Source organism: Thamnophis sirtalis, unplaced genomic scaffold (genome assembly GCF_051295495.1).
Source record: "Thamnophis sirtalis isolate CommonGarterSnake01/CBP01778 unplaced genomic scaffold, rThaSir2_p1.2 scaffold_8, whole genome shotgun sequence".
Classification (NCBI taxonomy): domain Eukaryota; kingdom Metazoa; phylum Chordata; class Lepidosauria; order Squamata; family Natricidae; genus Thamnophis; species Thamnophis sirtalis.
Genome location: NW_028261388.1, coordinates 63,269,658 through 63,297,508, shown reverse-complemented (window position 1 = coordinate 63,297,508; position 27,851 = coordinate 63,269,658). Strand labels below are relative to the sequence as shown.

The window sequence follows — 27,851 nt, the reverse complement described above, 5'->3', positions numbered from 1 at the left end:
GGTGGGAACTCATCAGCCCCAGGTCTGTCGGAACAGCCAGGCTTTAACGGCTTTGCGGAAAGCCTGAAGGGTGGTGAGGGTCCGGATCTCCACGGGGAGGTCGTTTCAGAGGGCCGGAGCAGCCACAGAGAAGGCCCTCCTCCGGGTGGTCGACAAACAGCATTGGCTGGCAGATGGAATTCGGAGGAGGCCTAGTCTGTGGGATCTAATAGGTCTTTGGGAGCAGGCGGTCTCTCAAGTACACAGGTCCAATACCATGAAGGGCTTTATAAGTGATGACTAGCACCTTGAAGCGTATCCGGAGACCAATAGGCAGCCAGTGCAGCTCGCGGAGGATAGGTGTAATGTGGGTGTACTGAGGTGCACCCACAATCGCTCGTGCGGCTGCATTCTGGACAAGCTGAAGTCTCCGAATGCTCTTCAAGGGCTGCCCCATGTAGAACGCATTGCAGTAGTCCAGTCTTGAGGTCACAAGGGCGTGAGTGACTGTTGCAAGAGTCTCCCAGTTCAGGTAGGGACGCAATTGGCGCACCCGGCAAACCTGGGCAAATGCCACCCTGGTCACAGCCAACAAATGATGTTCTAAAGTCAGCTGTGGGTCCAGGAGGACTCCCAAATTGCGAACCCTGTCTGAGGGGCGTATAATTTCACCCCCCAGCCTGAAAGATGGAATACATGGCCAGGGAAAATACATTGGGAGGGAAAAACACAAGCCACTCGGTCTTGTCTGGATTGAGTGCAAGCTTGTTTACCCCCATCCAGACCCTAACAGCCTCCAGGCACTGACACATCACGTCAACCGCTTCGCTGAGTTGGCATGGGGCGGACAGATACAACTGTGTATCGTCCGCGTACTGGTGATATTTTATCCCGTGCCGTCAAATGATCTCACCCAGCGTCTTCATGTAGATGTTAAACAGGAAGGGGGACAGGACCGAACCCTGCGGCACCCCATACTTAAGGGGCCTAGGGGTCGACCTCTGCCCTCCAACCAACACCGACTGCGACCTGTCCGAGAGGTAGGAGGAGAACCACCGAAGAACGGTGCCTCCCACACCCACTTCTTGCAACCGTCGCAGAAGGATACCATGGTCGATGGTATCAAAGGCTGCTGAGAGGTCAAGGTGCACTAGGACGGAGGGATGACCCCCATCCCTGGCTCTCCAGAGATCATCGGTCAGTGTGACCAAAGCAGTTTCCGTGCTGTAGCCAGGCCTGAATCCAGACTGAAAGGAGTCTAGATAATCGGTTTCATCCAAGGACTGCCGGAGCTGGGAGGCCACGACTTTCTCAACAACCTTCCCGACAAAGGGGAGGTTGGAGACTGGACAATAGTTATTTAAAATGGCTGGATCCAAAGACGGCTTCTTCAGGAGGGGTCTCACCACTGCCGCCTTTAATGTGGGGGGAAGAACCCCTCCCAAAGGGAGGCAGTAACTATCGCCTGGATCCAGCCCCGTGTCACCTCCCTGCTGTTTGCGACCAGCCAGGAAGGGCACGGGTCCAGCGCACACGTGGAGGCACTCACTGCTCCCATGGCCTTGTCCACTTCCTCAGGAGTAACAAGTTGAAAATCAATCCAGAGATGTCGCTCAAGACCCTCCCCTGGTACCTCGGCTGGCTCTGCGCAATTGGAGTCCAGGTCTGTCCGAAGCCGAGCAACTTTATCCACGAGAAATTGGACATATTCCTCAGCTCTACCTCGTAAAGGGTTGCCCGTATCCCTCTGTTTCAGGAGGGAGCAGGTTATCCTGAACAAGGCAGCTGGGCGCGACTCAGCGGATGCAATCAGAGTGGCAATGTAAGTGTTTTTAGCAGTCCGAATTGCCAGAAGGTACGCTCTGATGCAGGCTTTTAACAGTGCTCGGTCTGACTTGGATTTACTGGACCTCCAGCGGTGCTCTAGGTGTCTCTTTTGGTGCTTCATCTCCCGGAGATCCTCAGTAAACCAAGGAGCCCTCCTGGATCCACTGCCTCGGATAGGCCGTAAAGGCGCAATCCGGTTAAGAGCCTCCGATACTGCTGAGTTCCAAGCAGCAACCAAGGTCTCCACCGGACTGTGGATGAGAGTATCAGGTACAAAGCCAAGCGCCGTCTGAAAGCCCTGAGGGTCCATAAGGCGCCTGGGGTGGAACCACCTGATCGGTTCCTCCTCCCTACAGTGGGGGATTGGCCATCGAAAGTCAAGCCTCAGTATGAAGTGGTCCGACCATGACAGGGGCAAGATCTCACTACCCCTCAAACCAAGATCACAACTCCACTGCTCCGAGAGGAATAGGAGGTCGAGCGTGTGACCCACTGAGTGAGTCGGGCCCCGAATTACTTGGGTCAAGCCCATGGCTGTTATGGAAGCCATGAACTTCTGCGCTCCGTCAGAGTGCTCGCCGAGCGAAGGCAAATTGAAATCCCCGAGCACCATAAGTCGGGGAACTCAACTGCCAGCTCAGCTACTGACTCGAGGAGCGAGAGGAGAGCTGTTACAACGCTGTTGGGAGGCAGGTATGTTAACAACAAGCCCACTTGACCCTCAAGGTCCAACTTCACCAGTAAGGACTCACACCCAACAAGCTCCAGAGCAGGGATCCTACGAGGAACTAGAGACTTTCGGATAACAATAGCCACTCCCCCACCCCTTGTCTGGGGCCGCGGCTGATGAAGCACCTGAAAACCCTCTGGGCACATCTCAGTGAGGGGGACTCCTCCCTCCAGGCCCAGCCAGGTTTCAGTAATACATGCCAGGTCTGCCCTCTTGTCTAAAATTAGGTCCCGGACAAGGGGAGGCTTGTGAACCACAGACCTGGCATTTAGCGACAGCAGCCTGAGACCAGGGCCCTGACTACTCACGCCATCTTGCCTTGGAGTGGAACTAATAGGGCCGGAAGGAGGGATCTCTGTGACGTAACGAACCCTCCTTCCCAGGTAATGGCTAGTCCTAAAGTCCCCACCATATCTGCCCCTCCCTGTTATGACCGTAATGTTCCGGCCCACTCCCGTGTCTAAGGTCCCTCCACCCTCCCCCATGGCCACCGCATTCCCCGGCAGGCCCTTCAAATCAGACATCCTAAGGATGGGATTAGGCCCAGGCCCCCCTGACACTTCTGCACAGCACTCAGTGCAGGAGGTACCTGGCTGTGGTCCCAACCTTCTCAAACATACACAGCCATACTATCAGACAATCCCCAAGGGAAAGCTTGAATCAACCAATAACCACGGAGGAAATTCTTCTGGTAATCAAGCAGTTAAAAGTTGGTAAGGTTCCTGGTACAGATGGATTGACAGCGGCCTACTATAAAAATTTATAACCAAAAAAGGTAGAATCTCTTAGGGAACTATTTAGTAAAATACAATTGGGAGGAAGGGTACCACCATCTTGGAGAACAGCTTGATTCCGAAAGAGGATCAAGACCATAGTCAGCCACAAAACTATAGGCCTATATCACTACTTAATACAGATTATAAAATCTTTGCAAAAATACTAGCAAATAGGTTAATGTCAGTTATGCAACAAATGATTCACAATGATCAATCTGGTTTTATACATGGGAGACAAATGAAAAGTAATATAAGACAAATTGTTAATATACTGGAGTATTTGGGGAAGAATAACCAAGTCCCTGCAGTGCTTATATTCTTGGATGCGGAGAAAGCTTTTGATCGAGTGAATTGGCAATTTCTAATGAAAATAATACAAAAGATGTAATTTGGAGAGTATTTTATACAATCTATTAAAGCAATATATCAGAAACAAACAGCACAAATCATAGTTAATGGTAGTCTAACAGAATCTTTTAAAATCGAAAAAGGAACAAGACAGGGGTGTCCCCTGCCTCCATTATTGTTTATCTTAACTTTGGAATTATTGCTGAACAGAATACATGACTCAGACGATGTACAGGGAATTAAGATTAGACATTATGAATACAAAGTACGAGCATTTGCAGATGACTTGCTTGTAACTTTAACCCAACCGAGGAAATCAGCTATAGGTTTAATGAACATAATTAATCAATATGGTCAAGTATCTGGGTTTAAAATAAATCTAGGGAAAACAAAGATGATAGTTAAAAATATAACTATAAATCAAAAAGAAGAACTAGAAAGAGTAACAAGATGTGAGATAGTAAAAAAGGTTAAATATTTAGGAGTTTATATCACAACTTCAAATGGGAAACTATATAAGTATAATTATGAACCATTATGGCACAAAATACAGATAGAGATGAATAAATGGAAAAAAATTACAATTGTCTTTGCTGGGAAGGATAGCAGTAGTAAAAATGAACATTTTGCCTAAGTTTTTATTTCTTTTTCAAATGATACCAATACTCAAAAAAGATGCAAATTTGGAAGAATGGCAGAAAAATATTAATAACTTTGTATGGGCAGGGAAGAGACCGAGAATAAAACTTAAAATAATGCAAGATATACACGAAAGAGGAGGTCTGAAAATGCCCAACTTAAAATTATACTATGAAGCAGTAATTTTATCAACAATTAGTGGTTGGATTCATTTAACAGAGGATAGAATATTGAATATTGAGGGATATGATTTGGTATATGGTTGGCATGCTTATTTAGTGTATGATAAGAAGGTGAACAGGATATTTAAAAGCCACATATTAAGGAATGCTCTATTGCGCGTCTGGAAAAAAATAACAATATAAATTAAATGGCAAAATACCTATGTGGGTAGCACCTAGACACGCGATAGAGAATATAAATATAGAACAAAAACAGGATGCAATTACATATAAAGAGCTTCTTAACATAGAAAGAGGTGTACCACAGTTAAAGCCTTTGAATGTATTAAGAGAGGAAAGGGTAATTCAAAGGGGAAGGGGAAATATTTGTAAAATTTATTAAAAATTTTCAGTAAAAACAAAGAAAAGGCAACGTGGCTCCGCCTGCAATCAAACTACACTTGAGGAGGGAGAGCACAAGCGAACAATGAGGAGACCACAGGAGGACGCAGGAAGCCAGGCAAAGAGCCATGCTGTAGCAAACACACTTTCCCCCAACCTCTTTCTTTTGGAAGGCTCAGATAGACTTCCCTCTGGCTTCTCTGCCTCTCCTCCCTAGCCTGCCAGCAGGTGGTGAGTGATTGGGCTTTATCGCGTTCCAGCCATTTCCCACTCAGACAACAGGCTGCATTTGCAATGGTGGAGGTATTTGGGGAAGGCAGCAGGGGAATGTGGGGGGGGGGGAATGGCAGAGGAGCTGCTTTCAAGTCATTGGAAAAGATATCCAATCCAACTTGTGTGTGTGTGTGTGTGTGTGTGTGTATGTATGTGTATGTGTGTATGTGTTTGTTTGAAAGAGAGTGAGTGAGAGAGGGAAGGGGGTAGGAGAGATAGTCCAATCCAACTTGTGTGTGTGTGTGTGTGTGTTTGAGAGGGCTGGAGGGAGGGAGGGAGGAGGGGAAGGGAGAAGAAAAAGAAAATGAAAGAAGGAAACTTCTTTCGCAAAGGAGAAAAACAAATGCTGTCGCTTTAAATCGGAACTGAGCATGCCTGGCTGTGGAATTCTGGGAGTTGAAGTCCACAAGCCTAAAAAAATTTGAAACCCACCACTGTGTCAGTGCCTCACCAGCCATAAACCTCACCGCATGTCGCTGCTACAAATACAAAATGGCATGGCTATTAAAAACAATTTAATCCTATTTAAAATAGTCAATCATAAAGTCAATGTGTAGGATCAACAACAATCTGTTTTGTAATTTGTTACTATTGCTTCTGTTATTATTCTTTTACAAAAAATGTATTTATAGTATTTCTGGACTGATTAATATCTACCATGCAGAATTACCTTTTAAAAATTGCATGTGCTTTTATGAGTCTTGAATTCATTTTTGTGCAAGTCCAGAGGATTTCTTTCAAAATGTTTTTCAAGGTATACATATAGTCATGCCATATGTATATGTACACTATATGTTTGTATCATGAACCATTTAATAGATCTCCTTTAAGTAAACAAAAATATATTTCAAATAATTCAAATAAAAGAATATTTCGCGAAGAAGGCGGGGCTTAGCAGTGAGAAGACGGACTTTCAGGCATTTCCTGAATGACCATCTATACCGGAGTCTTTTTTGGACGATTCGTTTGAATCTAAGCTGTCCCGTAGAGACAGTGACGTGGGAGGAACTCCAGTGGTCCCAGAGATGTTCGCAAAATCTCTGGGAACCTAAGGAAAGCCTTCCTAATCCAGTGACTTCCGGATCGGCTCGATGCCGACTGCAACTGCAAAGACCCAGAGAGAGAGAGCTGAATATGAGCATGTCGTTTGATGTGAGTTTTAAATCCTTTTTTTTTTGTTGGAAAGAGAACACTCTAAATTTGGAAACTTAGTTTAAAATAAGGCTGATAAGTGAGAAAAGCGGCGGTGATAAATGTTTGCCATTTGGAAGTTTATTTTTCTGTTCCTTTTTTTTAATTCCTGGAAGCCGGGCTGGACTTTCCTGTAATTTGAATCGGCTTTTTGCGTTCCTTCTCTTTGTTGTCGATACCTTTAACTTTGAATCTAATGGGGCACTAAATCTTAAACTTAAAGTGCTTTGAAGATCTGGGTTTTTTTTTTTTCTTCGTTGCCTTTTAGCCCTTTTGATGTTTGTTTTTTTTAACAATTAGTAATTAACAAACGCCACGGAATGGACTAAAACGGACTAAAACAAGCTGTAAACTACAAACTACAAGCCAACACTGCCATCTTGTGGACTCGAACTTTGTTATTAAAATCCCCCCTGTAATGCATTTGATTTACGTGTTTACGCAGCTGGGAACTTGTGAGATAAAACAGCAAAGCTGAGAGTGACCTTGGAGAGACTCTTAGGGGGGGAAAAAAAGAGTCCGGAAAAAATCATTTGTTTTAGCTTGTTGGCATCCTTTCATCTCCCAACACCATTCTCATATTACCGGCTGTGGAGACATCGACATTGAGTTTTTCTTTTTTGATCATCACCATCGACCTTTTGATCTTTTACATTTTTTTTTCTTTTCTGTTTGGATTATTCTTTTTAACCTTTGGATCACCTCTTGACTATTTACATTTTTTCTGCTTCTTTCTTTTCTCACTTGTAACTGAAGCACCCCTTCTCCCCTTTTTGGAGGGGGGGTGTCTTCCTTTTCTTTTTTACTATTTCATACTCTCATATATATATATATATATATATATATATATATATATATATATATATATATATATATATATATATATATATATATATATTATTGCATTCTTACTGCACTTCATCTTTGAAACAAAAAAAAGCTTCCTTTTCTTTCCTTCCTCTTCTCTCCCTTCTCTCTTTTACTTCCCTTTCTCTTTTCCCCCTTTTCTTATCTCTCCCCCTCTCTCCTCTGTGTACTTTACGTACTTAATCCACCATACCTATAACCCTCCACCCTCTAATACTAATTGACTATGAGTAGAAAAGCAGCTGCCTCTGGCTTTACATCAACCCCTGCCCCCTCACCTGCGGGAGGCCAGAGGACAACACAGACGATGTCCCATCAGGAAAAAGAGAAGGAAGCCAACTTTGAAACACTTATACAAATGATGCAGAAAATGCAAGCAGGAAACGATACCCTTGTAAAAAAAATGGAGGCAATGGAACAACAAAACCAAAGCATAGTACAAAAAGTTGATAATATGGAAGGAAAAGTAGAAAGTATACACAACTGGATGCTGAAATACGAAAATAGGATTCAAAAAATTGAAAATAAGATTCAAGAAGGAGAGAAGAAAACTGAAAAGCTAGAGATCAGACTAAGTGATGTAGAAAGAGAGAGCAGTGGAATATTAAGATGGGAGATGGACAGGTCTGAATTTTTTTTAAGATTTCAAAACATAGAAGAAGAAAAAGGAGAGGACTTAGTTCAGATAATTTCAAATATTTTGATAGATGTTCTGGGGATGTCCCAGGACCAAATAAAAGAAACAATTGATGAGACTTTTAGAGTATACACAAGATATGCAATGAGAAATGCTCTTCCAAGGGAAGTGCATGTAAGATTTACTAAGAAAACAATTAAATCACAAATCTTACAGAAAATGAGAGATAGAAAATTAGAATATAAAGGTAAGGAGCAATAGCAATAGCAATAGCAATAGCAGTAGACTTATATACCGCTTCATAGGCCTTTCAGGCCTCTCTAAGCGGTTTACAGAGAGTCAGCATATTGCCCCCAACAATCTGGGTCCTCATTTTACCCACCTCGGAAGGATGGAAGGCTGAGTCAACCCTGAGCCGGTGAGATTTGAACTGCTGACCTGCTGATCTAGCAGTAGCCTGCAGTGCTGCATTTAACCACTGCGCCACCTTGGCTCTAGGAGATTGTAGTACTCAAACAAATTCCAAGAGAGGTGAGAGAGAGGAGAAGAGAATATCAATTTCTGACCAAAGCATTGATAAAAAAAGGTGTTAACTACAGATGGCTCATACCGGAAGGTTTATTATGTACTTGGCAAGGACAAAGACACAGGATAGATACAACTGAGAAGGCAGAAGCTTTCTACGAAGAATACCTTAGAGAAACGGCGGAGAAAGCCGGGAAAGACGATGCAGTGATACAAATACTGGAACCACCTGTAACCGCGACCGAAAAAATAGAAGGAGCAGTAGGTGGAAGTGAGAAAGAAGGGGAGACAGGGAATGGGAGCCGCAAAGAAAAACGAGAACCTAGATCCACTAGAGCGATAAACCCTGTATATAAAGTATAAACATGGAAGAAAGAAAAATGATTACAATTAACATTAATGGACTCAATTCGGTAACTAAAAGGAAGAAAGTATTCCATAAATTAGAGAAATTACAACTTGACATAATCTGTCTGCAAGAAGTACATATTCAAAAGAAATATGAACATTTACTAACTCAACCAAAGCTTGGGAAAATGTTTTCATCATTGGCAAATTGTAAGAAAAGAGGAGTGGTCTTCTATATTAAAGGCAACATCCCAACAAAAGTAGTATACGCAGAGGAAGAGGGAAGAATTTTGATGGTGGAAATTATGGATACCAAAAAGACACTCCTAATTGGAATCTACGCCCCCAATGAAAAACAAGATGAATTCTACAAAAAACTACACAAAAAAGTTTTGGAACTAGACTATGCTGATATTTGTATGATGGGAGACTTTAATGGCATTGTGAATCAAAATATGGACTATAAAACACATAAAACAAAAAAATTAAATAGGAAGCCTCTGCTGAAATCTTTTTTTAGGATGACAGATGAACTAAATTTAAAAGATATATGGAGAGAAAGAAACGCTAAAAAAGAACAATATACCTTCTACTCAAATAGACATTCTTCATTCTCTAGAATAGATATGATATGGGCCTCAGCGGAGTTGAGCTCCAACATAAAAGAAATTGAGATTGAAGCAAGTACCTGGGCGGACCACAACCCAATTTTAATTAAATGGAAAGGCCAAAGGGCAAGATCTAGATGGACACTAAATAACACTATATTGAAAGAAAAAGAGTTTGTACAAAAAATGGAAAAAGAGCTAGTCCTTTTTTTTAAAGAAAATAGGAAACAAGATACGTCGTTGCAGAATCTCTGGGACACAATGAAGGCTGTTATCAGAGGTTTGACAATAGATTACACAAGGAAGAGAAACTCAAAAAAAAGACAAATGCATAAAGCTTTAGACAATGACTATAAAATACTTGAAAGAGACTTACAGAGAGCACCACAAAAAAAAAGATGTTAAAATAAAAATGGACATAATTAAACACAAAATGGACCTATTAGAAAAGAAAGAACTGGCACAAAAAATTAGAGGTGCCAAACAGAATTATTTTGAAAATGCGAACAAACCAGGCAGGTGGTTAGCATATAAGATGAAAAAAGAGAGAGAAACAAAGAAAATACTTCAACTAAGAGATAAACAAGGAGAAATTCAATATGGAAATACCGAAAAAAAATATATTATACATGACTACTACGTTAAACTCTATGAACAAGAGAAGGTGGAGGAGGGACGAGTCAAAAAGTATCTACAAGATGCCAATCTCCCCCAGGTACCGGATGAAACTAGAACAATGTTAGAAAGAAAAATAACAATGATGGAACTAACAGAGGCACTTAAAAAACAAAATAATGGGAAAGCCCCAGGACCAGATGGCCTACCCGTGGAATTCTACAGAACATTTGAAGAAATATTGACCCTCCCACTCCTACAAGTCATGAATGAAGTGATGACTGAGAACCAAATACCGAAGTCATGGTCAGAAGCGTATATCACATTACTACCCAAGGAAGAGACTGATTTAACACAAATCAAGAATTATAGACCAATTTCTTTATTAAACTCAGACTACAAGCTATTTGCATCTATACTAGCTGAGAGACTTAAAAAATACTTAAATGGCTTCATCCATTCAGATCAAAATGGCTTTTTACCTAAAAGACAAATTAAAGACAATATGAGAATAATTTTGAATACCTTGGAATACTATGAGGCCCACCCAGAAAAACAACTGGCACTGATGTTCCTCGATGCGCAGAAGGCCTTTGATAATGTGAATTGGCAGTTTATGTTTTTGCAACTGGAGCAGATGAACTTTGGCAAGAAATTCACTCAAAGTATACGAACGATATACCAGAAACAAGCAGCAAAGATAATGGTAAATGGAGAACTAACAGAACCGATTGAAATAAAGAGAGGTACAAGACAAGGCTGCCCACTATCACCGCTACTCTTTGTCCTAACACTAGAGGTCTTAAATAGAAAGATCAGAGAAGAAGAAGAAATAAGAGGAATGAAAATTAAGAGAGAAGAGTATAAACTGCAAGCGTTCACAGACGACTTAGTTTTCATTCTCGAAGATCCATTAGAAACCGCACCCAAATTGTTAGAAAGAATAGAGGAATATGGAGAAGTAGCAGGCTTGAAAATAAACAAAGATAAAACAAAGATCATGACAAAGAATATCCCAGCTACACAAAAGGAACAGTTGTCAGAAATGTTGCAGATTCAAAACACAAGTAAGATTAAATATTTGGGGATACATTTATCACCTAGATGTAGCACTCTTAAAGAGGATAATTATACCAGATTAAAACGACAATTAGCAATCGATTTGGAGAAATGGGAAAACTTGCATTTATCAATGATGGGAAGAATTTCCACAATTAAAATGAACATTCTACCTAGAATTCTATATCTGTTTCAGACAATCCCAATTAGACTGGGTAAGGATTTCTTTCTAGACTTAAATAAAATAGTTTTGAAATTTATTTGGCAAGGGAAAAAAGCTAGAATAAAGCTTAAATTACTACAAGATGTTAGATCAAGAGGAGGTTTTGGTTTACCCGATTGGGAGCTATACTATCAGGCAGCAAACCTGATGTAGATTAAGGAGTGGATATCATTAAAAAACTCTAGATTATTGAACGTAGAAGGTCACGATTTGCTGTTGGGATGGCACACTTTCTTATGGTATAAGGGAACTAAACCACATGGCTATTTTAGAAGACATTATATAAGGGACATTTTTTTTTTAGTCATTTTATTAAGATTTATAGGCCGCCCTTTTCCCTGAGGGGACTCAGGGCGGCTTACAATCAAAGGGAAGGGGGTGCACTATCAAAGACAAACAATATGTGAACAAAAGAAAGAAAATAATAAAAACACAACTTGCATTCAACAGTCAACACTCGGGCGGGTAAATTGGAAACCTATCCCCAGACCTGATGGGAGAGCCAGGTCTTGAGGGCTGTGCGGAAGGTTTGGATGGTGGTGAGGGTGCGGATCTCGACGGGGAGGTCGTTCCACAGGGTCGGAGCTGCAACAGAAAAGGCTCTCCTCCGTGTAGTCACCAGTCGACATTGACTGGCAGATGGGGTGCGGAGGAGGCCCAGTCTGTGCGATCTAATCGGTCGAAGGGAGGTGATCGGCAGAAGGCGGTCTCTCAAGTACCCAGATCCACTACCATGGAGTGCTTTAAAGGTGGTCATCAATACCCTGAAGCGCACCCGGAGATCGACAGGTAGCCAGTGCAGCTCGCGGAGGATGGGTGTAACGTGGGCGAACCGCGGTGCGCCCACTGTCACTCGAGCGGCTGCATTCTGGACTAACTGCAGTCGCCGGATGCACTTTAAGGGCAACCCCATGTAGAGCCCATTGCAGTATTCCAGCCTGGAGATCACAAGGGCTCGAGTGACTGTTGCGAGAGCCTCCCGGTTTAGGTAGGGCCGCAACTGACGGACCAGGCGAACCTGGGCAAATGCCCCCCTGGTCACAGCCGACAACTGGTGGTCAAAAGTCAGCTGTGGGTCCAGGAGGACTCCTAAGTTGCGGACCCTATCTGAGGGGTATAAAATTTGACCCCCCAGCCTAAGTGTTGGAACATTGGCCAAATTTTTGGGAGGGAAACACAACACCCACTCGGTCTTGTCCGGGTTGAGTACCAGTTTGTTAGCGCTCATCCAGTTCTTAACGGCCTCAAGACCCTGGTTCATCACGTCCACCGCTTCATTGAGTTGGCACGGGGCGGACAGATACAATTGCGTATCGTCCGCATATTGGTGGTATTTTATCCCGTGCCTCCGAATGATCTCGCCCAGCGGTTTCATGTATATGTTAAATAGTAGGGGGGATAAGACTGAGCCCTGCGGCACCCCGCATGTTAGGGGGCTCAGGGACGATCTCTGCCCCCCCCACCAACGCCGACTGCGACCTGTCCGAGAGGTAGGAGGAGAACCACTGCAAAACAGTGCCTCCCACCCCCACCTCCCGCAGTCGTCGCAGAAGGATACCATGGTCGATGGTATCGAAAGCCGCTGAGAGGTCAAGGAGAACCAGGATGGATGCATGGCCTCCATCTCTGGCCCTCCAGAGATCATCGGTCAATGCGACCAAAGCGGTTTCTGTGCTGTAACCAGGTCTGAAGCTGGACTGGAAGGGGTCAAGATAACTAGCTTCCTCCAAGGCCCGTTGGAGCTGGAAGGCCACCACCTTCTCCACAACCTTCCCAATAAAAGGGAGGTTGGAGACAGGACGATAGTTGTTTAAAATGGCTGGATCCAAGGATGGTTTCTTCAGGAGGGGTCTCACCACCGCCGTTTTAAGTGCGGCGGGAAAGTGCCCCTCCCGAAGGGAGGCGGTCACGACCGCCTGGATCCAGCCATGTGTCACCTCCCTGCTGTTGGCAACCAGCCCGGAGGGACACGGGTCCAGAATGCAGGTGGAGGCACTTACAGCTCGAATGGCCTTGTCCACATCCCCAGAGGCAACTTCCTGGAACTCAACCCAGTGATGGTTTGCCAAGTAATCCTCCTGTGTCTCGGCTGGATCTACTGCGGTGGAGTCCAAGTCCGACCAAAACCGAGCCACTTTGTCCGCCAAGAACTGAGCATAGTCCTCAGCCCTACCCTGCAAGGGGTCTCCCGCATCCCTCCTATTGAGGAGGGAGCGGGTGATCCTAAACAGGGCGGCTGTGCGTGACTCGGCGGACGCAACCAAGGCGGAGATGTGTGTTCTTTGGGCAGCTCTCAGTGCCCGGACGTAATCCTTGGTGCAGGTAGTCAAAAGTGCTCGGTTCGCCTCGGACTTATCGGACCTCCACAGGTGCTCTAGGCGTCTCCTCCGGCGTTTCTTCTCCCGGAGCTCCTCAGTGAACCAAGGAGGTTTCTGGGATCCGCTGACCCGGAGGGGCCGTAGTGGCGCAATCCGATCAAGAGACTCCGATGCCGCCGAATGCCAGGCGGCAACCAGAGCCTCCGCCGAACTGTGGGCGAGAGTATCAGGAATAACCCCAAGCTCCGTCTGGAACCTCAAAGGGTCCATAAGTCGCCTGGGGCGGAACCACCTGGTCGGTTCCTCCTCCCTACGGTGGGGGTTTGGCCTCCGGAAGTCAAGCCTCAGTAGGCAGTGGTCTGACCACGACAGGGGTATGATCTCATTACCCCTCAGACCAAGATCACACATCCACTGCTCCGAGAGGAATATGAGGTCGAGCATGTGACCCGCTGCATGAGTTGGGCCCCGAATTACCTGGGTCAAGCCCATGGCTGTCATGGAAGCCATGAACTCCTGCGCCCCGTCAGAGCGTTCACCGAGCGATGGCAAATTAAAGTCCCCCAGAACTATAAGCCTGGGGAACTCAACTGCCAGCTCGGCTACTGACTCGAGGAGCGAGGGGAGGGATGCTGCAACGCAGTTGGGAGGCAGGTACGTTAGCAGCAAACCCACTTGACCCTTGAGGTCCAACTTTATCAGCAGGGACTCACACCCGACAAGCTCCGGAGCAGGGACCCTACGAGGTAACAGAGACTCCTGGATAACAATAGCCACACCGCCACCCCTTCCCTGGGCTCTCGGCTGATGAAGCACCTGAAATCCCTCTGGGCACATCTCTACAAGGGGGACTCCTCCTTCTGTGCCCAGCCAGGTTTCAGTAATACATGCCAGGTCTGCCCTCTCGTCAACAATTAAGTCCCGGATGAGTGGAGCTTTGTGAACAACAGACCTGGCATTTAGCGACAACAGCCTGAGACCAGGGTCCTGACTACTCACGCCATCTGGTCTTGGAGTGGGACTCATAGGGCCGGAAGGAGGGATCTCTGTGATGTAGCGAGCCCTCCTTCCCCGGTAATGGCCAGCCCTAAAGCCCCCGCCGTATCTGCCCCTCCCTGTTATGACCGCAATGCTCCGACCCTCTCCCGTAGCTGTAGTTCCCCCAACCACCCCGGTGACTCCCGCATCCCCCGGCAGGTCCTCCGAGTCAAACATACTCAGGCACTCACACAAACAATCCCCACACTATGGTTAAAACACAAAAATACAACTATAATAATAATAAAAGTGGGTCATTCACACTATCCATACACTCCCATACTCTCAACATACCAATTAAAAATTTGCGCGGGCGTACAAAGTCTGTACTTGGCTTATGTTGACTGTCAGAGCCAACAGAGAGTCCGGTATAATGTCAGATGGAAAAATATAAGTCTGGAGGTGTCTTCCGCCCCCCCCAAAGGGGGGGGGCGCACCCTGAGGAAAACTGAATTAGATGGGACAAAGAGTTCAGTACAGTCCAAGTGAGGGGTGGCAGAAGAATAGAATAGTTCCAGATGTCCGTTGCCACAGCAGGGGCCGGGAGATTAACCATGATGAGTAAAGTCTAAGGGTCTAATACGTGGTCAGATGGAAAAAAAAGGAGAAGAAAAGGGGAGGGTGTTCCATCCCCTGGTCGGGCCTAACGATCCCAAAGGGCCCCAATGGCCCAGGAGTCCAACAAGCCGCAGCAAGCCCGAGGTGGGGAAGTTCAAACCCCTGGAGGTAGCCCACAGAGGGAGGCGTTGTTGTTAAATTGGGAAAAGATTAAAAAATTACATTATTTAAAAATTCCAGTCTGGACATCAACAACTGAAGCATTCTCGTATCCGATAATACATAAAAAGGAACAAACAGTTAGATATATAGAATTATTGAATACAGAGGGTGAGCTCAAATCTAGTCAAGAGTTGAAGCAAGAAGGGATGGAAATGAACTGGTATTCATATGTACAGATACAATCTAGATATAATGAAGATAGAAAAACTAAAGGTCTCTATAATAAAATGACTGAGCTAGACAAAATTCTAACAGGTACTGATGAAAAAGTAATTAAAAAACTATATGGATATTTATTGGAGTTTAAATTGCATGAAGAACAAGTTAAAGAAACTATGATTGCTTGGGGGAAAAATTTTAAGTATGGGATTGATTTAGAGAATTGGCAGAAATTGTGGTCTCAAAATTACAAAATGACAATGTCTACTGCATATAGAGAAAACTTGTATAAGATGTTTTACAGGTGGCATCTACCCCCGACCAGAATCCCAAGAATGTTCAAGAATAAATCAGAAAAGTGTTGGAAATGTCACCAGATACCTGGCTCATACTACCACATGTGGTGGACTTGCACTGAAGCCAAAAGATACTGGACTAAAATCCACATGTGGTTGGAGAAAATGATACACAAACAAATAGACTTTAAACCAGAGGTCTTTTTATTGGGAATTTTACCAGAAACCTACAACAAAGACTTAAAATATTTGATTGTAAATGTGTTAACAGCAGCCAGAATTGTATTTGCAAAAAACTGGAAAAATGAAACAATACCAAAAGAGGAAGAAATCATTCGAAAAATAATGGACTGTGCCGAAATGAGTAAATTGACATTTGAAATTAGAGAGCAAGAGGATGAACAATTTTATAAGATATGGGACTTGTTTTATCAATGGCTAAGGGAAAAAAAACAAAATCTTGGAAATGAAAAATGATACACTTATGCCTTAATTGGAAAAAGTAAATGATGATATAATTATGCTGTGAAATAATTCAACAATGATATAAGGAAGTACTAATATAAGGTCTGGTGATATAATGTATAAGGTTAAGAACTTACTATAATGATATTTCGCTGCTGATAAGGCAATTCTAATAGGGGAACAAATGAAAACTGGTATATATAGGCAGCGATGCCTTGTTGAACAATGAAGGAATAAGATCTCTGTTTGAAGGTATGAAATGCAAGGTTAACAATGAATAGAAGTATATTCTCTGGGGGAAAACAATGTTAATGTTAACTGAATATATATTGTAGAAGGAAAATGAGGCCTTTAGTTACATTAGAGGAAATATCTGAGATGGTAAATATTATTTGAAGATGTAGATGTTAAAACAACCGTAATCAAGCGACATGCTGCATGTGATGATGGTTTTTTTTTCTTTTTCTTTTTTTTTTGTTCCCCCCCCCCTTTTTGGACTTTTTGTGTCCTTTTTGGCCTCCCCCCCTCCCCTCACCCTTTTCTTTCCTTGTTCTACTTTTTTCTTTTTTTTTTAAACCCTAGCTTATTGTGGTGCTTATTAAATATACAACAGAGAGATATGGGATGTATAAACTTAGTAGGGATGCACCTGTGATCAAACGACATATTGTATGTGAAGATGGGTGTCCCCTCCCCCCCCCCTTTTTTTCCTTTTTTTTTCCATCTCCTCCCTTTCCCATTGTTGTTTGTGTAATGAAAAATAAAAAATAAAATAAAATAAAAGAATATTTCGCATGTTATTTTAAATATTAATGCTCCAAATTGAAATTCTGCATTGTATCTGCAATGAATACCAAAAAAATTGTTTTATCTTTATGGTTACCATATTTTCAGTGGTGTAATAAACTACTTTCTTTATTCTTCCTTTATTCTTTGTACACACCTGAATGTACCCCGTTGTATAACGCCAACACAATTATTCGATTTGCAGATGACACAAGAGTGGTGGGGCTCATTAATAAGAACAATGAGTCTGCTTATAGGAAGGAAGTACAAGGGCTGACATTGTTGTGTAAAGAAAATAATCTTACACTTAACACAAAAACTAAAGAACTTATAATTGACTTCAGGAGGAAGAGAGATGTACATTTACTATTGTACATAAATGGCGAGGAGGTGGAGAGGGTTGGTAGTTTTAAATTTATGGGCATTTATATCTCGGAGGACCTCTCATGGACCATGCTAACATGCTTGTGAAGAAGGCACAGAAGATGCTGTATTTCCTGAGAATGCTAAATCTATCTCAGCATCATCTACTTCTATCCTACTATCGCAGCACTATTGAGTGTGTCCTGACATACGGCATTCTTGCATGGTATGGGAGCAGCTCTGCAGCGGACAAAAAAGCTCTACAGAGAATCATTAAAACTGCCCAGAATATCACCGAGCTCCAGCTATCAGGCCTGGATGACATCTTCGCATCTCGCTGTTTGAGGAAGTTGCATAACGTTCTCAGAGACTCTTCCCATCTTGCTTACAATCTTTTTAGACTGTTGCCTTCTGGCAGAAGATACAGAACAATTAAAACTAGGACCACACATCTTCTGAATAGTTTTTATCCCAGAGCTATAATTGCACTTAACAATGAACTAAAGGGCCACCATCAGTGGCCTATTGGAGAGCATTACTTGGTCTGTTGGGTGGATGTTTGGGTGGTTTAGGGGCAGGGAATTTTTTAATGGGGGGGGGTGTTTGGGCATTATGTGTGTTGGGCCTGGTTTCTGGGTGTGCTGCCCAAGCAGTGTAAAGCCAGCAGTATATAGCTAGTGTAGGAATTAAGAACTGTGTCCTTTAAGAAACTACTTCACGGGAAATGTAGGCAGAGATTGCTTTATGGGAAATGTAGTTCCATGACCTGTGATCACATATGTCTTTCTGATTTGCCACTGAGGTATTCTGCCTGTGCACAAAGTTTATAGCCGGTCAGTTTAAATGCCTTTGTGAACCGGAATAGTAGTGTTTGTATCTCCACTCAGCATGGGAGTGAAATAATTATCTTTTTATACTATGTGATGGGACAGATTATGGAAAGTCAGAAGTATCTTAACACTGAACTGTAAGTTTTACTATTAAGAATGCCTGATAATAAACTTGATCTGAATGAAATTCATAAGCGTGGAGTTAACTGCATGCCCCAGCAAGCCTACAACGCTCAAGGCAGAACACTAAAAAGATGCTGATGTTTTTGCTCCCCTTGAGTAAAAAGGATGTTGAATCCCAGACTCTGTTTGCATTTTAACTGAGAACAGCTGCCAGGATTTCCCCCTTCCCCTCTTGGAGCAAAGAGAAACATCCTTGTCAGTGAGAAAAGCTGATGAACTCTCCTGAGATGGAAGACTTTGTTGTGATTAAGAAAATGTGCTAGAAGGGGGCCAGGAGTTTCTTGAGAAAAGCAGCCTCTACAACGTAGCTGGCTCAATCTGTTGTGAAAAGCCTGTTTTTGTTTGTGAAAGAATGCTTACAGGCTAGACCAGTGATGGCAAACCTTTTTTGGCTCGCGTGGCAAATGTGTCAGGGCGCAGGGGGGGGGGCGCAGGCATATCACACCCATAATGCAATGCATGACCCCAGCGTGCATGCTTTTTTTGCCCTCCCCAGGCTCCAGAGGCTTTATAGGACAGCCTCCGGAGGCTTTAAGAGCTTCTCTGAAGCCTCTGGAGAGCAAACAAATGGCCCTACAGGCAAACCAGGTTCAGGAACGGACTTCTGGTTTGCTTGTAGGGCCGGTTTTAGTCCTCTGGAGCCTTCAGAGGCCTTCCAGAGACTTCCCTGAAGGCTCTGGAGGGCAAAAAATGACCCTACGAGCAAACCAGAAGTCACTTCCGGTTTGTCCGAAGGGCAGTTTTTAGTCCTCCAGAGCCCTCAAGGACCTTCAGGACGCTTCCCTGAAGGCTCCGGAGGGCAAAAAACGGCCCTACAGACAAACCGGAGACTAGCAGTTTGCTCTTAGGGTTGTTTTTTGCCCTCCAAGAAGGCCCTTGAAGGCTCCAGAGGGCTAAAACCAGCCCTACGAGCAAACTGGAAGTCTGTTCTCAAACTTCAGGGAAGCTCCTGAAGCCTCCAGAGAGCCTCTGGAGGAGCGGGTGGGGGCTGTTTTCACCCTCCCCAGGATCCTATAAAGCCTCTGGAGCCTGGGGAGGGCGAAAAATTGCCTCAAAAGAAGGCTGAAGTCAGCTGGGCAGCGCGAGTATTCACATTAGCCAGCTGACAGGGCAATGCCTTGCATGCTCTGACAAATGGCTCCATGTGCCACTTGTAGCACGCGTGCCAAAGGTTCACCATCCCGGGACTAGACTCTTGTTTCTCCTCTGATATACTGAAAAAGCAGATCCTGCAGAGTTAAAAAACATGTTTCCTCTCTCTCCCTGTTTGAAAGCAAGATCAACTTTGTTTCCATCTAATTTAGCACCAGGGGAGGGGACCCAGGAATCACATGATAAAGCAGCACCCCCAACCTATCCAGTCCAATCTGCTGTTGTTAAGGCCAAACACATGTGGCTTAAGCAGCCTAACAAAGAAAGAGAAACCTGTTTCAGTAAATCAGAGCAAATTCCAAGCCTTACTCCTTAAGTGTTGTAAAAGCCTCATGGAAAGGTCTCCATGTAAACAGAATTTGAATAGGTAAGAGGTCAGCTAGCCCAGATCTGACCTTCCAAGTTCTTTGAACTTTATTGATAATTTGTCCTGGCAACGAGGGACAATAAAGAGGCCCCAACCATCCCAGCATCAGCTTACTTTGTGTGTGCAAAGCCATCTGGCAGTCAAATGGTCACAAGACAGATGCAGTCCAGCTGAAAGGCCAGCAAGTTATGATCTTGCTGATTTTTTACTATTGATTATGAATTATTGGGAAAAGGCACAACCCCTTTAGGAGGTACCAAGCTAGCAAGGTCCAAGATGCGTTCCAAGTCTGGATAAAGACCCTTAGGAATTCAAAAATGGAGAGTTAGCTTTACAAACCTCAGCAAGGAAAACTCCATTACCAATCACTCTAAACATTAGTCACAAATAGCACCCTCTGGTGGCTCCCCTACAAACTGCAGTCCAGTATTTCAAGCTAACGCATGCAACGCACCCTAGTGGCCAACAAGCAGTCTGAGCCTGCATCTACAAAGTGGCCGACAAGAGGACTGCACCTACATCTACATAGTCTTCCAATGCACCCTAGTGGCTGACAAGTGAACTGCACTTGGATCTACAACGTTTTGCAATGCACCCTAGTGGCTGACAAGTCCGCCCAAAACCAACCCGATCTCGAGTGGGCACCAGCATCTCACAGCAATCTTCCTGTTACAGCCAGATGTCATGGGCATCTAGAGCTGCAGAAGCACAAATGGAAGCTGAGATAGCCCAGGCAGATCTAAAGGCAGCAAGGGAAGGGCAGCTGCTGAAGGAAAAGATGGCAACCGTGGAAGCAGAGAAAGTTCTACGCGAAGCCAAAGCTCGGGAAGAGGAAGCAACTGTGAATCTACATAATGCCAAAGCTCAGGCAAAGAGGGCAGCCGCAGAAGCCAAAGTTTGGGAAGAGGAAGCAGCTGCAAACCTACGTAATGCCAAATCTCAGGCTCAACTGTAATATTTTCAGCGGAAGCAGGAAGCGAAAGAAAAAATGATATGGGCCAAAGCTCTACAGACGAAGGCTAATTACATCTCCCTCAACTTCAGTCCTAGGAAGCTGGAAAAAGATAACCCGCACAAGCATGTTAAAGCCTACATGGATGATCCAAGCCCACCACAACAGGAACAAGGAGGAGAATCTCAAAGCAATTCGAGCATGGACGTATGGCCCACAGAACAGAGTTTGCAGACTCTGAGTCACCACAACGGACAACTCCTAACCCTCATCCAGCCAAAGTGCCTCAGCGTAGTACCAAAGCGCACCCAGAAGTGGCTGCAAGTGTCAATTGCACATCAGTATGTGGTGACTCACCATCCCCACACTTATACCAACCAATCTGCTTAACGAAAGTCTACCCCAACAGATGCCCAGAAGAAGCCAGGAAGATACATGAGATAGTAGATGTGCAAAGCTATTGCACATCAGCCAATTCTGCACTCGTCGGTCTCATTGACATCCAAAGTGAAGAATATAATGATATCAACACGCACTGGGCCCCAGCGCACGGCAGGGAGGAAAGTTGATGGACTCTGCATAGAATTGTTGGATGGGAGTGGACAGTTCCCAATGTCGCCATTACTAGAATGGGATGATCCACCAGATTATTGCAGTCAGATTGCAACACCAGACTTAGCAAGCACCACACCTCACCTGAAGCACATGGCCAATCACTTTCCTGCTCTGGATCTCAAAGCCGAAATCCTGCTCTTGCCGGGAGCAGGCACCTCCAATGCTCTCACACCCCCTCCCCCAAGAAGTGGTCAAAGGCCCAAGAGGCTCCCCATTTACCCTCAAGACGGAACTTGGAAGGGGCATCTTTGGGATGGCTTGTGTTGATCGGCTGCAGGTCCCAACCTGGGCAAATGTCTTTGCAACTTCCACTCTCTTTAATGGAAGAACATTCCACTTGAAACCTTGCCAAGAACACTTCACGACTTCCTCAATTAAACCAGTTTTTGGAGCAACAGTGTTCCAGACCAGCAAAGAAGACAATGATTCGGCCTTGTTGATAGAGGACAAAGAATTTCTGAGACTCATGAACAAGGGATTTCAACAGGATGCTACCAAGAATTGAGTGGCTTCACAAACCTTTCGCATACCAAGGCAACGGCTTCCAAACAACCATGAGCATGCTCTCTCTCACCTCTTCAGTCTGAGATGACTCATGAAAAAGTAGCATGCAGTGAAAGCTCATTTAGTGGAGTTCATGGACAAGATGGTCCAGAACAGACATGCAAAACTTGCTCCACCTCTGAGAAACAGTGAGGAATGCTGGTACCTGCCATCCTTTGGAATGTATCACCCACAAAAGCCAGGCCAGATTCAAGTAGCCTTCGATGCCAGCATGCAATTCAGAGGCCTCTCTCTGAACAAGGTCCTTCTCACAGGACCTGACCTCACCAACAATCTGCTCAGCAGGCTCATTCGCTTCAGAAAGAAAGCCATAGCCATCATGGCCAACATCCAGCAGATGTTCTACTCATTCCTTGTCAGAGAAGACCATCAAAACTACCTATGTTTCATGTGGTCCAGTGTCAAATAGTACAATCAACAGAAGCAAGAATGGGAGATGTGGCGTGCCTCCTTGAGTTATCTCCAAAATGTTCCTTTGCAGCGAACGTACGTTCCCATCTCGCCTGTTGCTGCAGTGAAGGCAACAGCGGGGAGAATGACATTCACATCAGTTTCATCACGGGGAAAGGTTAAACTAGCACCACAATTACCCCTCAACCATTCCCAAGAATGCTCACTTCAAACACTTCTCCAGACCGAGACCTCTCGTGTTGGGCTTAGCAATGATCATCCTCACCACCCTCATGACAGAGGTGGCAGCTATCATCAACGCTTGACCTTTGAGCCCAGTTTCTTCAGATCCTGAAAACCCAACTATCCTCATCCCAGCCACCTTGCTGACCCAGAAGACAGGTGACTGGCTACCACCAGCAGGGACATGTATTGGAACTTGTGGCCTAAAGGATTTGTGTCCACTGGAACTCATAGCCTATGGGACTTGTGCACCATGTCCTACCCAGTGATGATGGACTAGTTCGCCAGGTGGAAGTTCAAGTCACAAACCTGCTGGAGTCATGTTGTGACCAGCAGACTTTCACCAAGAAGCTCTACACCAGACCAATCACCGACCTGCTGCTAAGGAAGACCAAACTAGAAGATTGAACCTCAAGCTTTGCATGCTTTGTGTTTACCTCACTGTTTACATTGTTTGATGCTATGCCTTTGTGTAACTCAGTTAATTAGTTAGTTAAGTTTGTATGTTTGGTGTTATGGCTCTGTTTATCTTAGTTAATTAGATAATCAAGTTTGCATTGTTTTATGCCATGCCTTTATTTGCCTGTAGTTAAAAGTTAGTTGATAGTGGAATTTATAATTCCAGGCTGGGGAGTGTGCTGCCCCAGCAGTATACAGCCAGAAGTATATAGCTAGTGTAGGAATTAAGAATCACCTTGAAAATGGCGGACTTTTTTCTTTGTTTCAGATACTATGGACAAGCGTTCTACTAGTTGCACCTTGGAGCCTATCTGACAAAAAGAATGATAAAATGTAGTCTTTTCTTCCTACACCTCCCAACAACAGTCTAACAATGAATGGAAGTTATTAAAACAAGGGAGGGTCAAGGGACAACTGTAAAAAAAAAGTGTTTCAATGGAAATTTTGTTCAAAGAAGAAATGGTATTTCTGAACTTTTTAATGCAATATATTTGAGAAAATTATACTAATGTATACCAACTGTAAAATTATAAAACTGCAATAGGAAATTATAGCAATAATGTGAGATGATCTCCTTTCTTGTACCGCAGGAAAAAAAGTCTATATAGTTAACACATTCAGTGATTTTCCCCACCTTTCTTGCAGTTTTTCCACACAATTTTTCGTGTCTTCTCAAAATGTCTGTTCATCCAAATAAGAAGAATTATTTCAGATGAAGAATATATATTACTTGACAAAAGATTGGTGCTTATTTTTGGAAGGTGTTCTGCATCTTCTGCATTGGTGTGGCTAGTGTCCTCAAGAACAGAGATTCGCTGGAGAATCAGAATCTGAAACAACAAGCTATATTGCTTTTTACCAATAATTAGTTGTACATTATACAAAATCCTACTAAATGAACTTTAATATTTTAATATTTCTACTTATGCAGCAATTGAATTTTCTAACTAGTAATGCTACTATAAGAATGTTTTACATTTCATATTTACCTTCGCTGAATGCCACACATAGACTTATGGGTTCCTATCAGTGTTAAAAACAAACTCAGGTAAATGAAAGCTCATGTTTTTGAAAGAGAAAATTGATTCTTTGCTACAATAGTGATACAATACAATCTACAAACTATGTATATTGAAGGTATAATTTTTCCATTCTTATCCTAAACCAAAAATGATTTCAGTGGTTGCATGGTAGTACTATAATAGGATGGACTCTGCATTGTTTACAGTAAATTCCATTCTTCTCCCCCCCACCAACCCAGTTATAGCAAACCAAATCTTTATCATTACCTTTTAATCTTTCAGTATTGGATTTAAGATTAGGGGCTACCAAATCTGAGCTGTGGCAATCTAAATAACCACTAGTATTCCAGTCATCTTGAAGAAGAGTATTCAATTATTATTTCTTGTTTAGCTCCCAAACTCACAGTACTTTTTAGATTTCATTTTTATATTTTATAAATATAAAAATGGTACAAATTACCAACTACAAAACCTAGACCAGTGGTTTGTAAGTTTGTAAGTTTGATTTTATTTATAGGCCGCCCAATCCCGAAGGACTCCGGGCGGCTTACAGAAGGGAAGAGAAAGAAAATAAAAGAAAGTAAAAATAAAATAAGACAAGTTAAAATGACACAAATACATTCATTTCAATCAGGGCTGGACCTCAACAATGAGCCAGGTCTTGACAGCTTTTCTGAAGGCCATGAGAGTGGGTGAAGTCCAGATTTCAGGGGGTAGTTTGTTCCAAAGGGTTGGGGCAGCCACAGAGAAGACTCTCCTCTGGAGAGCCGCCAGCCGACATTGTCTGGCTAATGGCATCTGAAGGAGGCCAACCCTGTGCGATCTCACCGGCCACTGGGAGGAGTGTGGCAGTAGGCGGTCTTGCAGGTATGCTGGTCCTAAGCCATGTCGGGCTTTAAAGGTAATAACCAACACCTTGAATTGCGTCCGGAGACCAATGGGTAGCCAGTGCAGCTCGCGGAGGATAGGTGTAACCTAGGTACACCCCATATCGCTTGCGCAGCTGCATTCTGGACTAGTTGCAGTCTCCGAACACTTTTCAAGGGTAGCCCCATGTAGAACACGTTGCAGTAATCCAGCCTTGAGGTGACTAGGGCATGAGTGACAGTTTGGAGTGCCTCCCGATCCAAGTAGGGCCGCAATTGGTGCACCAGGCGAACCTGGGCAAAGGCTCCCCTGGTCACAGCCAACAGATGATGTTCCAGTGTCAGCTGTGAATCCAGGAGGACCCCCAAATTGCGTGCCCTCTCTGAGGGGTGTAAGTTTTCGCTCCCCAGGATCAAGGATGACTATATGCGCTGTCCTTCAGGGGGAACATCCATAGCCACTCAGTCTTGTCGGGATTGAGCACGAGTTTGTTTACCCCCATCCAGATCCTAACAGCCTCCAGGCACCGGCACATCATGTCCGCCGCTACACTGAGCTGGCACGGGGCAGAGAGATATAATTGTGTATCATCAGCATACTGATGATACTTCACCCCGTGCTGTCGAATGATCTCACCCAGCGGCTTCATGTAGATAGTAAATAGAAGGGGGGACAAGACTGAGCCCTGCGGCACCCCACATTTAAGGGGCCTCGGGGTTGACCTCTGTCACCCGACCAACACCGACTGCGACCTGTCAGAGAGGTAAGAGGAGAACCACCATAGAACGGTGCCTCCCACCCCCACCTCCTCTAACCGTCGCAGAAGGATACCATGGTCGATGGTATCCAAAGCCGCTGAGAGGTCAAGAAGCACCAGGATAGAGGAATGTCCTCTATCCCTGGCCCGCCAGAGATCATCGGTCAGTGCGACCAAAGTGGTTTCTGTGCTGTATCCAGGCCTGAAGCCAGACTGAAAGAAGTCTAGATAATCTGCTTCATTCAAGGTCCGTCAGAGTTGAAGCGCCACCACCTTCTCAACAACATTTCCCAAAAAAGGAAGGTTGGAGACAGGACAATAGTTCTTAAGAATAGCTGGGTCCAGAGAAGGCTTCTTAAGGAGGGGTCTTACCACCGCTTCCTTAAGAGGCTGCGGGAAAACCCCTCCTGTAAAGAAGCGTTCGTAATCCTCTGGAGCCAGCCTCGTGTTACCTCCTTGTTGGTCGAAACCAGCCAGGAGGGGCACGGGTCCAATAAACAGGTGGAGGATTTCATCGCTCCCATGGCCTTGTCCACTTCCTCCGGGGTGACAAACTCGAACTCATCCCAGCAAATCTGACTAAGACCCTCCCTCAGCATCTCAGCTGGTGCTGCCCAAGTAGAGTCCAGGTCCGCCCGAATCTGAGTGATTTTATCTGACAGAAACTGAACAAACTCCTCAGCTCTTCCCTGTAAGGGTTCCCCCGCTTCCTCACCTTTTAGGAGGGAGCGGGTCACCCTAATCAGGGTGGCTGGGCGGTATTCCGCGGATGCAATAAGAGCGGAAAAATATGTGCATTTTGCCGCCCGTATCGCCACTAAATAAGTCCTAATAAAGGCTCTTAACAGTGTTCGGTCAGATTCGGAGTTACTAGCCCTCCAGTGTCGCTCTAGGCGTTTCTTTTGGCGCTTCATCTCCCGGAGTTTCTCGGTGAACCAAGGTGCCTTCCTGGATCCACTGCCGCAGAGAGGCCGCAGGCGCAATCTGATCCAGAGCCTCAGCCGCTGCAACATTCCAGGCTGCAACTAAGGCCTCTGTCGGGTTGTGGGCAAGGGAGTCAGGTATCCCTCCAAGCTCCTTCTGGAATCCTTCCAGTGATGGGTTCCTACCGGATTGCACCGGTTCAGTAGAACCGGTTCATCAAATCTACCGAATCAGTTAGAAGAGGTTCCACTGGTGGACCCGAAAGTAAGTAAGTTCCGGAACGCCCTGGCCCTGTCGCTCGCTCGCTCATCCCTGCCCGTCCGGAAGCCACTCCATTATTCGCTCCCCCTGCCCATCCGCACTATCCTAGCCCCACCCACCGCTCACTGATTGGCTGGCTCACCAATCACCCCACCCACCTCTAGGAACCCTATCTACCTCTTTTCCTGCTGGGCTCTCCATTGCTGCCTGCCGACTCCGAGGAGCTAAGTAAGCTGCAACTAAGCGCGGGGCCGGGGAGGCAGCAGCAGGCCATCTGGAGCGGCCTGCCACAGCCCTGAACTATAAGCGAATGCAGTGACCTTTTGTGGCCTTGCAAGGATCCTGGGCTCGCTTATAGTGCAGGGCCGCAGGGGCGCCAGAAAGCATGGGCGCAGGGGCGGCGGTGGGAGCTTATGCGGCGCAGCCGGCGTCTTTGACAAATTCAGGGACCTCGCAAGGCCTTTGCAAGGTCCCTGGACTTGCCTAAGATGCTTGGCTGCCAGAAAGCACGGGCGTGGGGGCGGAAGCATACGCAGCACGTCTGGTCTCATGGGACCTCCTAGGCGCCGGCAACACTGCACAAACTACCGTCTGTCTCCCAGTGCTCAGAAAAGCAATTCCGGGAAGGTCCTTTGGTAGTGGCAGGCATCCTAGAAGCTGTTTGCTAGCAAAGGACTTACCTGGGCTTCCTTTTCTGAGCACGGGGACGGATGGTATTTTGTGCTGGCCACACAAACTACCGCCCGTTGCCCCATGCTCAGAAAGCAAGTCCGGGGCCAACCTCATAAAGTGGCGAGGAAAGATCCGTGTTTAAAGATTCTTAACCGCAGCCGAGGCCTGCCACTCGAAGAA

At 44.9% G+C, this 27,851-nt stretch overlaps 1 protein-coding gene across 1 annotated transcript in view; it reads right to left on the bottom strand.

Moving 5' to 3' along the window:
• The window catches only part of CFAP47 (cilia and flagella associated protein 47), a 583,307-nt gene that overhangs the window by 348,609 nt on the left and 206,847 nt on the right, over positions 1–27,851 (bottom strand). Inside the window, exon 33 of the mRNA XM_087721802.1 lies at positions 23,803–23,998. Coding sequence (XP_087577928.1) covers positions 23,803–23,998 — 196 coding nt within the window. The remainder of the gene's footprint in view (positions 1–23,802; positions 23,999–27,851) is intronic.